Source organism: Perognathus longimembris, chromosome 25 (assembly GCF_023159225.1).
Source record: "Perognathus longimembris pacificus isolate PPM17 chromosome 25, ASM2315922v1, whole genome shotgun sequence".
NCBI classification, from domain to species: Eukaryota; Metazoa; Chordata; class Mammalia; order Rodentia; family Heteromyidae; genus Perognathus; species Perognathus longimembris.
In genome coordinates this window covers 5,286,950-5,305,267 of record NC_063185.1, presented here as the reverse complement: position 1 = coordinate 5,305,267, position 18,318 = coordinate 5,286,950, and the positions used below count along the sequence as shown (strand labels likewise).

General features: G+C 50.0%; 1 protein-coding gene across 1 annotated transcript; it reads left to right on the top strand.

The window, feature by feature from the left end:
* Window positions 1-603: 603 nt before the first annotated feature.
* Window positions 604-5,317, top strand: Tifab (TIFA inhibitor). Its single transcript, XM_048333871.1, is given in 5 exon segments — window positions 604-609; window positions 4,829-4,862; window positions 4,865-5,011; window positions 5,014-5,097; window positions 5,100-5,317. Coding segments are annotated over 5 exon segments (489 nt in total).
* Window positions 5,318-18,318: the final 13,001 nt, after the last annotated feature.

Genomic DNA, 18,318 nt, shown 5'->3' with positions numbered 1-18,318 from the left:
CTCATTGACTAGAGCTCTACCAGCTGAGCCATACCTCCAACGCTGGTTTTTTTGCTTCTTTAGGACTGGTTGATTTTGGTTTGCTCTCGATTCTAGGTATACTCTATGGAGTCTCAACTGAAATCTTGGGGGTATTTAACAGAATCCTTCTTCCCTGGCTGGCTCCAACTTCCAATTTCTGTTCTTCTATTGCTGTGAGATAATCAAAGCCTTGCTTAGCGTGTGTGTGTGTGTGTGTGTGTGTGTGTGTGTGTGTGTGTATCAGTTATGTGGCTTGCACCCAGGGCCTGGGCGCTGTCTCTGAGCTTTTTCACTCAAGGTTAGAGTGGAGTTTCACAGACTTTTCTGCCCAGGCTGGCTTCCAACCGTGGATCCTCAGATCTCAGCCTCCTGAGCAGCCAGGATTATAGGCATAAGCACCAAGGCCTGGTCCTATGTCACTTTTAAATTGTCAAGGGCCTCACAGGAAAGAGAGGCATCAGGTCAGGTTTGAATGAATAGGTTTTCCTTCTCATTGAGCAGCTGGACCTCTGGTTCTCAGTTGCTCTTTCAAGGCTTTAAGTATTTTTAAAAATCTAGCACTTTGCCAGGCACTGATGACGCATGTCGGTAATGCCAACGAATCAGGAAGCTGAGATCTGAGGATCATAGTTCAAAGCCATCCAGGGCAGGAAAGTCCACGAGATTCTTGTTTCCAAATAACTACCAAAAAGCCGGATATGGAGCTGTGGCTCAAGTAGTGGAGTGCTAGCTCTGAGAAAAAGTGCCCATGTCCTGAGTTCAAGCCCTAGTACCAACATACACACACACACACACACACACACACACACACACTCAGGCATTTATAGTTATGTTTGGGGGGAAGGTTTGTCTATTACCACCTGCCCATGGCTGGTTAGCTCCTATTTGTTAGGTCTGCTCTGTGCCAGGCACCCTACCTTTAATGCTTTTTTTTTTTTCTTTTTGAATACTGACAAGAGTCCTCTGACACAGGGATTCACATCTTATAAGGAGAAGGCCTGAGGCTTTGCAGGATGTCTCAGACCATCTTCCCTCCCTGAAGATCGAGTTTCCTAGACTTTTCTGCCGGGTCTGGCTTGCACCCCCACTCCTCTTGGAGAACAGGCATGAGCCACTGGTGCCCAGCTCACAAGGCCCTTTCTAATCCGCGTGTGCTGCTCTTGCTTCATGCAGCAGCTAGGGGGAGAGGATGTTTGCAGAAACGCTGCAGTTCTTAGGGCCTGAGTGGTAGAGATGGGGCAGGGCGGGGCAGGGCTGAGACCCAGGATAAAACATTGTTCTCAAAGGCTCCTTCTAGAAAAAGGGGTCCCAGATTTGGCTTTCTCAACTCTTGGTACCTCCTCCTCCTCTTCCTCCTTCCTCCTCTTCCTCCTCCTCCTCTCCCTTCTTCTTCCCTCCTGGTTCTTCCTCATCCCTCCTTGTCATTCCAAGTCCTTCCTCCTCCTCCCTCCTTCTTCTCCCCCCTTTTTCCTCTCTTCCTCCCCCCTCCTCCTCCTGCACTTTCTCCCCCTCCTTCTTCTTGTCCTGAGGCTCAGACTCAAGGCCTGGGTGCTGTCCCTTAGCTAGGACTTTACCACTTGAACCATAGCTCTACTTGAGCCACAGGCCCGCTTCTGGCTTTCTGCTGGCTAATTGGAGGTCAGAATTTCCTGGACTTTCCTGATTGGGCTGACTTTGAACCACAATCCTCAGATCTCAGCCACCTGAGTAGTTAGGGTTATAGGTGTGAGACTCCAATGCCCCCCCTCCCCCCGCCCCCTGCCAGCTCAACTCTTGGTAGTTCCACTTCTACCATGAAAAACAGTTTTCCCAAAAGAGAAAAAAGGAAGAAAGGGACAGAGTGCATATGCTCTGATGTCATCTTCCTCAAGTGTAACTGCAAGAGTCCCTCCCTGCCTGGAGTCAGCCCAGATCCCCTGGGGAGAGAGCTTCCAGCTACAGGGCAGATCCCAGATGTGGTTCTGAGGAAAGGTAAGGGGAAGGGGAAGGGGATTGGAGCCCCAGTAGGTCAGGAGACCTGGTACTCCACACCCCTTGGGTATTTGTCTCTTGCTTGGCCACAGCACCATTAGGAGGGTGGGTCTCTGCTCCCCCAGATCTACTGGGATCCAGGGATATGGGCTAGCCTCTTCAGAGTGCCACTCAGTGGGCTGTGAGCTTTCTGTCAGCTCAGGCTCAGGCAGCAGAGTGGAAATGGTAGATCTTTGAAGAAAGAATCCTTCAAGATCCCTGTGCTTGTTTCTGGGGGAGGGGGGTGAGCTCTTGAGTTTCAGGCAAGGCCTGGGGGTACAGGTGCACAACCCACTGTTCCAGGCTCAGTCTATACCCCGAGGCATTCTGCAAGAAGGGCCAGAGGAGGAGAGCATCCGTGTATGTGTGTGTGTGTGTGTGTGTGTGCATGCGTGTGTGTGTGTGTGTACATGCATGCCTGTGTGAGCAGAAAAGCCTGGGGCCTTAGTGTCACACCAGAAGCCTTCCCAATTTCCTGCTGCATCCAAAAAGCAGGCAGGGCAGAGGGTGGACAGTGAGGCACACTTGCTCTTAGGAGGCCAGGTAGACAGGCTTTGAGGGAAGGTTGGAAGGCATCTATAGAACATGACATGTTCTATGACATGTGTGACATGGAAAGTCAGCAAGGTGTGGACATTCTCTATACTGTGGATGAAAGAGGTCAAAGAGAGGTCATCTTCATGAGGTGGTGGTAGGGGGCTTCATAGAAGAGATGACATTTGAACCAGACCTTGAAAGATGAGCAGCATTTGAACACAGAACTTAGGAGGAAATATGCATTGTTAGTGGGGTGGAGATGGGAGGCGGGATATGTGAGCCAAAGCTAGTTGCTGGTGCCTTATGCCTGCCATCCTAGCTACTAGGAGGCTGAGATCTAAGGATCATGGTTCAAAGCCAACCTGGGCTAGAAAAATCAGTCTGTGAGACTCTTAGCTCTAATTAAGCAGTGAAAAGCTGGACGTAGAGATGTGGCTCAAGTGGTAGAGCACCAGCAAAGTGAGGGTGTGAGGTTCTGAGTATCGGTACATGCATGCATGTGTGTGTGCATGCACGCACACACACAATGTGAGCTAAACCCTGGTGGCAGGAAGGGAGGGTATAGTTATTCATTTGGCTCTGTGTTGGGGATTCAGCTTGGCCTTGAAGGGGGAAGGGCGATGAGAGCGATCCCGAGACGCTGCCCTTCCCCCAGCCCTGGGACAGTGTGGAAGGTAGCCACTTCCCACCTTCCGGCTTCAACCGGAAGAGAAGCAAGGCAGCCCCTGCCTCTCGGCTCGGCCACGTGTGTAATGGTAGAGACCCGGTCCTTGGGGGGGCTGTGGTCTCCGCCCATAGAGGAAGTTCCATGACATCACCTGATGGACAGTCCATTAGCTAATCGTTAATATACAGTAGCCCCTCTCCTGCGCGCACCTCTGGGGGTATAACTGTTAGCCCCTCCCTTGAATAAACCAGAGCATCCTTTGAGAGTTCTCCGGGACTCCCAAGCGCCCATGTCTTCCTTGGCGGGTATGGGGCGTCTCCCGACCATGCGCCAACCGAGGCTACCTGTGGTCTCCGCTCCCGCAGTTAATTCCCTACTGGCCAGGGGGATGTGAGAGAGCAGCAAAGGACCACACACAGAAGAGGCAGAGAATCCCAGGACCCCCACGTGGATGGGGGGTAGAGCGAAGCCCAGCACCTCTGTGGAAGATGGAGGCAGATCTTGGTCCACACTGGGTATGTGGATGTGGCAGAGAGTTTGTGTTCTACAAATCCATGCAGCAATAAAGCTGAGCATTGGACAGTCTGGAGGGTGAATTCCTCAGGACAGAGCCGTAGGATGAATGGTGTGTGCTCACTTCCCACTGTGGCAGACATGTCCAGTTACCTTCACTTGATCCCGTGGAGTCACGTGAGCTCCATCTCAGCACTATCAGTTCATAAGGGAAAATCGCTGAGCACTGTACCCGGCCCATGAGAATCATCTAGAAAGTGCTGGCTTGCCAGGCATTGGTGGTTCACACCTGTCATCCTAGCTACTCAGGATTTGCAGGTTGAAGCCAGCCTGGGCAGGAAAGTCCATGAGACTCTTATCTCCAATAAATGACTCAGAAAAAGTTAAGAGTGGAGCTGTGGCTCAGGTGGTAAAGTGCTAGCGTTAAGCCAAAGAAGCATTGGTAGTTCATTGGAGATAAGAGTCTCATGGAGGGCTGGGAATATGGCCTAGTGGCAAGAGAGCTTGCCTCGTATACATGAAGCCCTGGGTTCGATTCTCCAGCACCACATATCTAGAAAATGGCCAGAAGAGGCACTGTGGCTCAAGTGGCAGAGTGCTAGCCTTGAGCAAAAAGGAAGCCAGGGAAAATGCTCAGGCCCTGAGTCCAAGCCCCAGGACTGGCCAAAAAAAAAAGAGTCTCACGGACTTTCTGGCCCGGCCTAGCCTCAAACCTCAATCCTCAGATCTCAGCCTCCTGAGTAGCTAGGATTGCAGGCATGAGCCATCAGCACCTGGCTGATGTTCTATTCTTGCCCCATATGGAGAGATGAAGCAATGCTTAGAAGTACTTCCACACCAGCACCTTTCCTTAGCTTTGTACAGAATGACTGTATGCACAGATGTGTGGCTTTGATTGGCTAGAGGTGGCCCTAAAATGGAACAGGTGTGTGTGTGGGGGGGGTCAGGCTGTCTGGTCTTAGAAAGCCGCAGAGCTATATCTGTGTTCTGGAGAGGGCCTGCGCCACGCTGGACCCAGCTGCCTTCACCAGTGTCCCCCCTCCATCCTGCCACAGTGGCAGCCACTGCTGATTGGAAAAGGGGCCAGAGGCTCACCTCCAATTGCAGCTCCCCAGCTGTACCACAGACCTCTGGCCCAGGAGCCCTACTTGGAGAAGGCCAGTGTGCTACTGGCCTTCTGCCTCCAAGTCCTGAGCTGGAAGAGCAGTGTGTGGGTCAGCGGGCTGCCACTGGGGGACCTGGAGACGTTGAGCCTCATCCACAGGGTTCCTTCTCCAATGTCCAGGTGGTGATTGGGGTAGAGGGAGGGTTGGGTGCCTCCCTGGAGGCCTTGATCTGCCTCTTCCATCTCAGCCCCTGATTTACAGACCCAAGGCCAAGGAGGCTGATGAATGGGACACAGTCCCCAAGAGCAGCCTCCCCCAGGTTCAGGGGAGCCCACTCCCAAGTCATCTGGAGTGTCTCCACAACCCTTCCCAGACTCCCAGCAGCCTCTCCCAACAAACACTGGAGGAAGGACAGAAATACAGCCCCACAGGGAACCTTCCAGATGCTGCTGCCTTCTGCTAGCTAGCAAAGACTTTCTGAAGCAGGCTCGAAATATCGGAGCTGCATGAGGGGAGGGCAGAGGTGTCACGGTCAGGGTCAGCCGGCTCTGCCTCACTCCACGATGAACTGATTCTGCAGTTGCCCAGTGGCCCAGGGGATAGAAGAGCAAGTGCACTCCTTGGCTCAAGGTAAGAGATAAGAACTTCATATAGTTTTTAGAGGCCCTCAGGGATCCTGGGAGCCTCTCTCAGCCTCACTCCACCACCCACACCCCGTGGCCCCCATCCCTGTCCAAGCAGGAGTTACTTTATGTCGTTCATTTCGTGGGAACTGGAGTTGGAGGTCGCATGCAGGAATGCGTGGACACATGTAGGAATTACATTTGTGGTAGCTCGATCGGGGCTGCCTTCGGCTTTCAAATACCCACAGGCACTCAGGGCTTAGGGGAAGCCTGTGTTTAATAAATGGAATGTATTTTATTCAGCTGGCATAGCCAATAGGATTCCTCCATTTGCAAAGGGGGCCACGTAGACGCCACATTGCCACGTTGTCGTGCAAAGGCTGGGGTGGGAGACTGAAGAGGAAGTTGCAAAGGCAGGACGGGGCCTGAGCATTTGTGGGAAAGATGCAGCCAAGCTCTGAGCTTCCAGGATGGTGGCTGAGAGCCGGACCTGCCTGAAAATGCATTGCCACCATCACCCTGCTTGCCCTCATTTCCCCATTCTCTCTTATTTTGGATTTAACCCTAAGACCAGCAATTACTTCACTCTGGGTGTCAGTGCCAATGAAGGGAGAGTGGACTTTCCAAAACAAGGATTGGAGCCCAGGCACCAATAGCTCATGGTTGTCATCCTAGTTACTCAGGAGGCTGAGATCTGAGGATTATGGTTCAAAGCCAGCCCAGGCAGGGACGTCTGAGACTCTTATCTCCAGTGAATTTACACACAAATATTTACCAAGCACTCATCTAGTACCAGATATATGCAAAGCTTACTAATGAGATGTGAAGAAGGCTGGCAAAAATCTGAGTTCTGGGAGCTTATGAGGACTCGAGAAAGACAAATGTTCAAGAGTGAATGGCTGTTTGTTCATGGCTGTGATCATGCTTAGCTACTGTATTTTCACTTCTCTTCAGCTGGGTTTAACATTTAGCTCTTCTTCCCCCCCCCCCCCCCCAGTTTTTGCAGCTTGACACTCAGGGCCTGGGTGCTGCCCCTGAGCAGCTCAGGTCTGGCTCTCTACCACTTGAGCCACAGCTCCACCTCTGGCTTTTTGGTAGTTAATTGGAGATAAGAGCTTCATGGACTTTCCTGCCTGGACTGGCTTTGAACATTATCCTCAGACCTGGGCCTCCTGAGTAGCTAGGATGATAGGTGTGAGCCACAGGAACATTCCACTTTTCTTGGGTGGAAAATGACTTAAATCAGGGGCTGGGAATATGGCCTAGTGGTAGAGTACTTGCCTCGCATACATGAAGCCCTAGATTTGATTACTCAGCACCACAAATATAGAAAAAGCCAGAAGTAGCGCTGTGCCTCAAAAGGTAGAGTGCTAGCCTTGAGCAAAAAGAAGCTCAGAGGGCTGGGGATATGTCCTAGTGGCAAGAGAGCCTGCCTCGTATACATGAGGCCCTGGGGTCAATTCCCCAGCACCACATATACAGAAAACGGCCAGAAGTGGCGCTGTGGCTCAAGTGGCAGAGTGCTAGCCTTGAGCGGGAAGAAGCCAGGGACAGTGCTCAGGCCCTGAGTCCAAGGCCCAGGACTGGCCAAAAAAAAAAAAGAAGCTCAGAGACAGTGCTCAGACCCTGAGTCCAAGCCCCAGGACCGGCAAAACAAAAAGAAAGAAAGAAAGAAAGGAAGGAAGGAAGGAAGGAAGGAAGGAAGGAAGGAAGGAAGGAAGGAAGGAAGGAAGGAAGGAAGGAAGGAAAGAAAGAGAAAAGAAGAAAAAGAAAAGAAAGAAAATGACTTAAATCATCAGACCCACGATACCCACCTCACTCTCCTAACAGCTGGAATTTCCCAGTTGGCTTCCAGGCTCTGCTGTGTGCTGGAACACCATTCCCCTTTTCTGTGCCCATGACCTGAGCAGGGGCGTTAGTGTCTTCTCACCATTTCTACATTTTCTCAGCTGCTATTCATTTCGTGTGGCTGGTAGTGGGCAATGTGGGCATGTGGACACCCCCCTCCACTCCCTCCCAAAGCACCACAATGGCTCCAATCTGGGTTCAGTGGTCAGCCTGAGCTAAAATTCCAAGTGGATATGATCTTCTTTTTTTTTTTTTTTTTTTTTTTTTTTGACCAGTCCTGGGCCTTGGACTCAGGGCCTGAGCACTGTCCCTGGCTTCTTCCTGCTCAAGGCTAGCACTCTGCCACTTGAGCCACAGCGCCGCTTCTGGCCGTTTTCTGTATATGTGGTGCTGGGGAATCGAACCTAGGGCCTTGTGTATCCGAGGCAGGCACTCTTGCCACTAGGCTATATCCCCAGCCCCTGGATATGATCTTCTTGACAAGTGACCGCATCGCCCTGTGCCATGATTTCTTGTAGAAAATGAAGACAATAATAGTATCTCCCTGCTTAGGGTCATCATCACAGAGATTAACAGAGGCACCACATGTAAAGCACCCCATACAGTCTGTGGGCACATGGTAGGTGTTCAAGAGGGCCATTTCTCATTGACCAGTTCAGTGGAGCTCATGGAATGCAAGGACATGGGGACTGAGTGTGCATGCGCACACAGGCACACAGACACAGATCTGCTGCAAAGAACAAAACAGAAGGATATCAGGCAAACCCCAGAGCACAACAGTTCCCAGAGACAAAGTCTGGAAATTTTGAAGTCATCCCTCATTAATGGTTAAATCATTTTAACCCTCATAGTCTTCCAGGAATGCAAATATTTGCTTTTTTTTGGGAGTGGGGGCAGTCCTGGGGTACTGTCCCTGAGTTTCTTTTGTTCAAGGCTCGCAGTCTACTACTTGAGCCACAGCGCCACTTCTGGCTTTTTCCATATAGGTGGCGCTGAGGAATCAAACCCAGGGCTTCGTGTATGCTAGGCAAGCACTCTACCACTAAGCCACATTCCAGCCCTTGTGAATCTTTTCAACACAACTGCAGCACCCTGAGAAAGCGGTATTTTGCACAGAGCAATCCAGACTCAGCCTGCACACTGAGGCCCCACACCTTCCCTGTCTCTCTCCCTTAAAACTCCATGTAGTGGGCTGGGGACATGGCCTAGTGGCAAGAGAGCTTGCCTCGTATACATGAGGCCCTGGGTTCAATTCCCCAGCACTACATACACAGAAAACAGCCAGAAGTGGCACTGTGGCTCAAGTGGCAGAGTGCTAGCCTTGAGCAAAAGGAAGCCAGGAACAGTGCTCAGGCCCTGAGTTCAGGGACCAGGACTGGCCAAAAAAAAAACAAAAAACAAAAAAACAAAAAAACTCCATGTAAACATCCAAACGAACTCTGGGAAATGGAAACACGAAGGGTTTTCTTTCCTTTATTTCTGCTTCTGTTTTTGTTTCTTTTTGTCTTATTTGTTCGTTTATCTGTCTTTGGGAATGCAAGAGGAGGCACAGAAACAGAAGGACAAAGGAGATGAACAAATGCAGCAGTGGTACTCACTGAACACTAGGTGGAAAATGAACTGCACAACTTGCAGGTGAGGAGGAAAAAACTGGGAGAGAGTGAGGGAAGGGGTGACCTTGTCCAAAAAATATATATATATATACTAATTTCCTGAGCTATGTGACCATTTCCCTTCTGTACATCACTTTTACAATAACTGTTTAAATTTAAAAAAAAACTCCATGTAAAGGCCACAGGTTGGTGGACATTGTTTTTCGGGAGTCATTGTGGAGCTGGATGGAACATGATTGATGTTGGTACTGATGGTTAAGGCAACACTTCTGTCAGGCCTGAAGGGCTAAGCCAGGCTCCTCAGACCAGACCCTAGGAGTCCAAGGCCTGAATGGATGGGGAGGACAGGAACCTGGGCAGACAGTAAGGTGAACTGTCTCTGCCTCATTGGACAGCCCAGGGGCAGGAAAAAAGCAATGCTTGCTCCTCTCTCCTACACTTCTGTAGTGCATTTGGGCTCTGTTAAGGTGGCCACAGAGGACATGGCGCTCAATCATGGAGAGGGAGAGACAGTTTTGAGTCAACACTTCCGGCTCCCAGCAGAGACCAACAAATGGGGCCTCTTCGCCTGGCAGGCACCAGACAGCACCCACCTTGCTGAACTGAGATTCCATCTATACCTACCACAGCTGCCTGAGACCACCCAGGAGGAGGTGGCTGAGTCTTCAGAGAAAGGCAATGCATTCACAGAGGAATGACATTTGAAGCCGGGTGCTGGTGTCTCACACCCATCACCCTTAGCTATGCAGGAGGCTGAGATCTGAGGATTGTGGTTCAAAGCCAGCCAGGAAGTCTGTGAGATCCTTATCTCCGCTCAATTAAAAAAACCAAAAATGCCAGGAGTGGAGCTGTGACTCAAAGTCATAGAGCAGTAGCCTTGAGCAGAAAAGCTCGAGGATGGCTCCCCCTAGGCCACGAGTTCAAGCCCCACAAGCAAAAAGATAAATGTATGTGTGTGTGTGTGTGTGTGTGTGTGTGTGTGTGTATTTATCTTTTCTCTTTTGGACATTACACTTGCTAGGCAAGTGCTTTGCCTCTGAGCTACATCCCAGCCCTGCCACATAGATGTATAAAGCAAGACTTTGTGGAGGGTCTGGTACCAGGAACTGGACCTGGATTCTTCTGAACACCTCCCACCATGCCATTGGCTGCCAGTAGCAAAGACATGCAGGAGTGAAGCATGAAAGCCCAGGGCAGCGTGCATAGTATAACACACCTGCACTTGTCCAGCAACCAGCTGAGAGCCAGGACTCCTGTCTCCCACACTATCTGATGTTTTAGCTTGCTGGGGCTTGAACTCAGGGCCTAGGAGCTGTCCCTGAGCTTTTCTGCTCACGTCTAGCACTCTGCCACTTGAGCCACAGCTGCATGCACTTCCAGCTTTTTGGTGGTTCATTGGAAATAAGAGTCTCACAGATTTTCCTGCAGAGGCTGGCTTTGAACCTCGATCCTTAGATCTCAGCCCTCCTGAGTAGCTACAGGCAATCCATTTTTTAAAGCTTGCTTCCTTTTCTCTTTTTTTTAAAATTTTTATCAGTCATGGAGTTTGAATTTAGGGCCTGAGCACTGTTCCTGAGCTTTTTTTTGCTCAAGGTTAGCACTCTAACCACTCAAGCCACAGTTCTACTTTCAATTGTTTAGGTGGCTCATTGGAGATAAGAGTCTCACAGCCTCTCCTGCCCAAGTTGGATTCAAACCATGATCCACAGATCTCAGCCTCCTGAGTGACTAGGATTACAGGCGTGAGCTACAGCACTTGGTTCTTTAGCCCATGGCATCTGGGGGTGGTGGAGATGGCCACAGTCCAGGCGGTCAGCTGACCTGACCCTCTAACCTGGACTTCTTTGCAGCAGCTCTGCCTGCATTACAGTCACTCCCTGCCAACTCAGGCCTTCAACCTAGCCAAGATGGAGGGGTGGGGAGAGGCAGAGAGGGATCAACAAGCCCAGCACCTCCATCCTGAAGAAGAAGCCGGAGTTAATGAACTTGGTTTGCACGGCAGGGCTGGGATTCTTCTTTTGGTTCACAGTGAACTCGCAGGCAGATTACAGTGAAATAAAACCTGGCATCTGAGTTACATTCTCGGCTGATTGGGAACATGCCTTTACCTCCCCATGACCGGGCCCTGAGAAGGGAAGTTATTATCTTTCTTTAGAGTTTGTAAACCCTTTATGGCAGAGGCAGCTTTAATCCTGCTGGGATAGGGAGGGGTGGTGGTGGAAGGGATGCAGGAGGCAATTGCTCCCATTTACCTTTGTTTTCCAATCACACACTCCAGTGGGAACAAAAGATCCCACATGAGGAGATGTGGAGCCAGCCAGGTGAGCGCCTCACAGGAAAGTCGAATTATTTTCTTCTCTTGACACATGCGTTGAAGGGGCTTTTTGTTGTTATCATTGCCCAAGTCCTAGGGCTTGAAATCAGGGTATGAGCACAGTTCTTGAGCTTTTTGTGCTCAAGGCTAGCACTCTAACACTTGAACCTCCCCTTCTAGCTTCATTGGAGACAAGGGTTTTACAGACTTTCCTGCCTGGGCTAGCCTCAAACCACAATCCTCAGATCTCAGCCTCCTGAGTAGCGAGGATGACAGGCGTGAGTGACCAGTGTCCAGCTGAGTCTTGCTTTCTAACTACTGAAAGGAGGCCTAGCTTGGATGTCTGCCTTACTTTCCTGTAAAGCTGTGAAGGCTTGGGGTAGGGGAGATCCTCAGAATAAGACAGAAGCAAGGGTTGTCAGAGCAAGAGCTCAGCCAGGCCGCCAAGCCTAGGGTTTCTGTGATTGCTTTTCTGCAGGGTAAGGATGTCATGATGTCATTCGGAGAGCCTGCCACAGATGGGCTAGGAAAGGGGGTCCTATTAAATGATCCGGTTGAGGGAGGTGTGTCACCAGGATCCAGTCAAAAATGACTCTTACCACATGCCCATTGGTGGCTCACACCCATCATCCCAGCTATTCAGGAGGCTGAGATCTGAGGATCACAGTTGGAAGCCAGCCCCAGGAACAGGAAAGTCCCACACAGTCTTATCTCCCATTAACTACCAAAAAAAAAAAAAAAGCCAGAAGTGGAGCTGTGGCTCAACAAATAGAACACTATCCCTGAGCAAAGGGAAAGTGGTCTGGGACTATGGCCTAGTGGCAAGAGCACTTGCCTCGTATACATGAAGCCCTGGGTTCGATTCCTCAGCACCACATATATAGAAAAGGCCAGAAAAGGTGCTGTGGCTCTAGTGGCAGAGTGCTAGCCTTGAGCAAAAAGAAGCCAGGGACAGTGCTCAGGCCCTGAGTCCAAGCACCAGGACAGGCAAAAAAAAAAAAAGAAAGAAAGAAAGAAAGACAGAAAAAAAGCTCAGACCCTGAGTTCAAGCTCCAGGACTGGCAAAAACCCAACAAACAAAACTACTCTTCAGTATTCCGCCCCCCCCCTCAAAAAATATAAGTCAGGGAATTGTTTTCCAAAGTGGTAGATTGCCAAGAAACTAAATATGGAACACAATTCAGACACCAATGTGCACAGAGGTTGCTACAGCCCCCTCCCCCCCCAGGGGAGGGTGGAGGGAGGAAAAGTGAGAGACTGTGATTTAAGCAAAGCCAGAGCAGGCTCTGTCAGGCACTGGAGGAGACTGCCGGGTAGACTCCTGAGGAAGTGGGGGCCTGGGAGGGAGAGGCTCCCCACAGAGGGGCTGGAGCCATAGGGACAGGCAGCTACTGCCATCCACAGACTTGGGGCTCTATCTGAGGCAGTGGGGGAGAAGGAGAAAAGGCCTGGCTTCGCTCTTTTCCTTCCATCTCCCATCTGTTCTCTCTAGTAGCTGAAGGCAGCCAGAAGCAACTGGCAGGTAAACTGAGGCCTACAGCCTGTGAGAGAGCAGAGCTGAGAAGGAGCCAGAAATAAATGGGTTTGAGAACAATGCAGGCACGCCAATCCACAAGCCCATGTCAGCAGCCGCGAGAGCAGAGCAGGGCCACAGCACAGAGTTCCTTCCTCAATGGCAACTCACATGGTTGCATGTCCACTGTGTACTGTGTGCCATGCCCTACCTGCTTCAGATAATAACTTACTGGAAACTTCCACCAGCCCAGCCCCACAGGGCCTCATGGGGAGCAGAAACTGCCTTGCAGGTGTCTCCCAATTGGCAGCCACCAAGCATAGAGTGGGTCTTCAGTGAAGTGCCATCCACTGAATGCCCCGGGAGGAAGAATATTGGTAGGTAGGGGTGAGGAAACAAGACTTTGAAGAAGAGCAAATGGCTCCAGTCAGCGAATAGAGTCATAGGGTCCATAGGAATCTGAGCCGGGGAGGCTCCTGTGCCTCCTGCCAGTGGGTTTCCTGTTCTCCAGCAGGCTGCTGGGGTGGCAGGACCACCCAGACCCTTCACCCCTCAGAAACACGTGCACCGATCCAGAACTGGGAGATGGGCCCCAGGAGGATCAGAAACAGGCCAGCTGTGAGCAGGAGGCTTCCAGCACCTTCACTGGGCCTGGTTACTGAGGTCCCCTGTGAATGCTCATTGGAGGCCAAGGGCAAGAAGCTAATCATGGGAAGGCTCACCTTGTGGTTTATATTCCTCTTCCCCTGGACCTGTAGGGGTCTGTGCTTGCCAGGCAGATTTCAAATGGAAGCATTACAAAGCCTCACATGGAATGACTTCTCCTTGTCTTTCTCCATCAACATACACACACACACACACACACACACACACACACACGCATGCACGCATACATGCATGCATGTGCACACACGCCAGCTTCTGGGCTCTACCAAGTCCAGGTAAAAGTGTTGGCTAGAAAACCACAGGGTAATTACAAGCTGTGAATTTCACTCTTCAGTTAAAAAGACAAAATTCCTCTGGCTTTTTCAAAGCAGAGCAAATGCTTTGTTTGGTTCAGCTCAGGGGGAAAACAGGGGCAGACAGAGGCCCTGTTAGAGGTGGGTGGGAGCTCCAAGTGCTGTGATAAAGGAATGCCCTCATCACCCTGGCCACAGGTCAAGGGAATGCTAAGATATCCAGGCCTGAGGAGAAAGACATTGGGCTGAAAGACCTCCCCCACTCCCCACCCCCCAAAACACCTCCTACAATAGGAGAACTACAGGCAATTGTTGAACAACTGGCTCTCCAGGGGAGGAGCTCTCATGACAGCGTTTCCTGATTTCCAAGGTGGAATTTCCCGCAATGACAGGGTCATTTTATCAGGGTGACATTGTTGAATGATTGGGTAAAAGAGGCAGAGGCACCATTCCAAAGCATTTTCCACCCCCATGTAGCACATGCAAATGGCCCCAAGGTGGCAGATGCAGCAAGATGTTTTAGAAATACTAAAACTGGCCAGATAGGGTTGTGCAGGCCTGCAATCCCAGCTGCTCTGGAGGTGTGGAGACAGGAGGATTACAGTCTTAGAATGGCAAGGCCAAACAACACCACAAAAAAAAAAAGGGAAAAAAAACCCCAAGAGACCCTACTTACAACAAATTAAAATCAATAATCCTAGGGTTTTGACTCAAGTGGCAGAGCGTTTGTCTGGCAATCAGGAAGCCCTGAGTTCAAATTCCAGTACTGCCAGCAAAACAAAAGTTGCAGTAAAACCAGTGAGTTCTGACTATTCACATTGTATTAAATTCAGCTTATTTAACTATACAATCATTTAACTTAATCAGAATTATAATAATTCTTATATTAGATTAAATATCATTTGCTAAATAATTAAATTCCATCTACCAATCAGCTCTCACGAGACAATATGAGTGCTCTATCATGCCATGGTATTGGGGGGGGGGGGGAATTCTACTCCCTGTTCTCAAATGCTGGCCAGAGCAATACAGCAACCTGAATGAAAATGCCACAAGACCAGGCACTGGTAGCTCATACCCAATCCTACTCAGGAGGCTGAGCTCTGAGGATCACAGTTCAAAGCCAGCCCTGGCGGAAAAGTCTGTGAGACTCTTATCTCCAATAAACTACTCAGGAAAAACTAGAAGTGTTGCTGTGTCTCAAGTGGTAGAGCACTAGCCTTAAGCACATAAAGCTTAGGGACAGCTCCCAGGTCCTGAGTTCAAGCCCCAGGACCAATACACACACAAAAAGTGAATTCATTGCCAGGGCCTGGTGTCTCATACCTGTTACCTTAGTTCCTCAGACCTGGAGTACTTAGCTGAGATGTGAAGGAGTATAATTCAAAGGCAGCCATGTAGAAAAATTCTGCTAGACTCCCTCTCCAAAAATATCCAGCAAAAAGCAGGGATGGGCGGTGTGGCTTGAGTGGTAGAGGTAGTGCTCTCCAATGGAGCAAGCTGAAGGACTGAGTTCAAACCCTAGGTGGCACCCAAACAAAGTGAATTTGTTTATACTTATCACATTGGCTATTCAAGATAATCTTATAAGGGCGTCAAAGCATGGCCTGAGACAGATGAGGAAACAGAGGACCAGAAAGGGAAGTGTGTCCTGGCCGCCCCGCTGCCCAATGGTAGGGGGGCGGATCTTCTCCTCACCCCCTTCTCGAATGTCATCCTAGCTCCTCAGAAGGCTGCAGTCTGAGGATTGTGACTTTTATTTCTAATAAGCCACCAAAAAGCTGGAAGTGGAGCTGCGGCTCAAGTGATAGAGCACTAGCCTTGAGCAGAAAAGCTCAGGGACAACATGCAGTCCCTGAGTTCAAGTCCCAGGACCAGTATACACACACACGCACACACGCGCACACACACACACACACACACACACACACACACACACGGCACAGCACATGCTTAGTTACCCACTACCTAGCAGCCCCTTGGAGATTCCCAAACAGCCACCACCCTGCCCCTCTCTCCAGCCTGGAGCTGTTGGAGTCCGATGCCAACAGGGATTATATATACTCCTGCTTGAGATTATATATATATATATATATATATATATATATGTATATATATATATATACATATATATATATATATATATATATTTGAGACTGAGTCCCCACACCCTCCAACAGTATGCAGATAGAAAATGGAACACAAACAGCCACAAACCCTGCAGGGCAGGCTGAGCCCACCTTCCACTTCTTGCTTCTCCCGGCATGGCCGCTGCCCTGAGCTTCGAGGGAGGAGACCCCCTCCTTGTCCGGGCCACATCCCCTACATCTTTTGTCATTTCCGATTTTCTGGCACAGAGGTTCACACTTTATGGCCTTTTTTTTGCAGTGTAATTTGGTTCCTGTCCCACCATTCGATTTGAATTAAATATCAAACAGATGTCTCTTTTTTTTTTAACAGAAGAAGTTTTAATATTACAGAGCACGCCCTCCTATAAGATCAGGAAAGCCATTCAGAGGAATAAGCCTCTTCAAATTAAAAAAAAAAAAGAATCACACTGGTTAACATTAAGATGCTTTCAAACGATACATTTCCAAGCACTAAGAGAGAGAAGGTGTTTCTAGCAAGCTATAAAGCAGCCAGGAGGAAAGCGGGGAAGATATACAGCCCAAGGCTGACAGGGAAATTGGGGCTCAGAGAAGGGGCAACCCCACCTGGGAGAAAACTCTGAGCATGGAGATGAGATTCACAGATGATGTTGAGGGGGGTCTTCCCCAAAAGGCCCAGAAAGGAGTGGGGAACTATACTCTGCAGCCTGTGTGGTCGGGCTGGGAAGGAAAGCAGTGTATGTGCAGTGGGGTGGGGGTGAGGGGGAAGGGCTGCTGCTTGGGGACCATGCCTAGTCTATGTGCTCTTTCCCACCTTGGCTTGACCCATGTCTCCCCTAAAATCCTGGGGTGAATTGTCTTTCTGGACATGCTAGAGGCATAGGGCATGGGCCTAGTATTCCTGCTATCTTGGATGGTCAGATCTCTGGCCTTTTGTGGGTAACTGGAGAATATACAGAAAGCTGTGACTCCCTGTTACATCCCCCCCTCCATACAAGAACATGGATAACCAGGTGCCAGTGGCTCACACCTGTAATCCTAGCTACTCAGGAGGCTGAGATCTGAGGATTGTGGTTTAAAACCAGCCCAGGTGGGAAAGTCAGTGAGACTCTTACTGCCCAATTAACCACTGGAAAACCAGAAGTGGTGCTGTGGCTCAAAGTGGTAGAGTGCCAGTCTTGAGTGAAAAAGCTAAAAGACAGTACCTAAGGCCACTCAGTTCAAGCCCTAGGACTGTCACCAGAAAAAAAAAGATAAATAGACATTTAGACAACTCTGATAGATTCTGATAGATGTTTAGACAACTCTGATCTTCCAACCCCAACACAGGCACCAAGCATTTCATCACCAAGAGGCTGGGTGGGTGCTCAGGACAGAGTCCTCCCTTCACAGAGCACAGGAACCTCTGTCTCCTGGGCTCCCGCCCACCCAGCACCAGGCAGGGACTTTATGGGAGCCAGAGTTGCTGGTCAGTCTCCAAACTTCCCTCATTTCTTGGCAGCAGGCGTACCTGGAGCGCTGTGTTATTGGACCTGCCGCCATTCGTGGCTGCAAGCCAGGGCTCCGCTAAAGTATTTCCATGTGGTTCTTTGACTCCCTCCACCAAAAGGCAACTCTCCAACTCCAGCGCCGGCTGCAAATGGCATTTCCATGTGCAGGGCAAAGGGCCAGAAGAGCTCTGGTGCCAGCCAGTTGGTTCTGAACCTTTTAGACACAGGGCATGTTCTCTGCACACCCAAGCTTTGCCCCTGGGGCCAATATGCAAAGACCCAGAGAGCTTGCTCTATGGGGAGCTTCAGGCTCTGCTGACAAGACACAGAACTAACACGTCTACAATGCCACAGGAGAGAGAGAAAGCTGAGTGGAGGAATTCAGAGCAAAGAAAAGCTTGGATCTAGGGAGTCAGACAGCAGATATCTAGATCCCAGCTCTACCTTGTGACCTTAAGGGAGAAACCGGCCTCTAGGAGCCTTGATTTGGTCTGTCTGTAAAACATAAAGATCTCTGGTCTCACAGTGGGAGGGAGGAATGGCAGTGTAATGCTTTAGCCCCATGTTGGACTATCACCCCAACACCAAGGCCTCAGTATTAGGTTGTTACCTCTTATCACCCTTCTCTCCTATATGACAGTCCCTTCTCTGATGGCATTTGTGGAGTCTAGGGACAGGAAGGTGGGTTTGAGCCAGCCCTCCTTCCCAAGACTTACAGTGGCCAACCCAAAAGGAATGGGAAGCGGGGTGCTGCGGCTCACGCCTGTAATCCCAGCTGAGATTTAGGGATTGAAGTTCAAAGCCAGTCCAGGCAGGAAAGGAGATTCTTATCTCCAATTAGCCACCAAAAAAAAAAACAAAAACAAAAAAAAACACAACCAAACAAACAATCCCGGAAGTAGAGGTGTGGCTCAAATGGTAGAAGCAGCTCAAGGAAAGGACCCAGGCCCTAAATTCAAGCCCCATGACTGACAAAAAGAAAAAAAGGAAAATGGG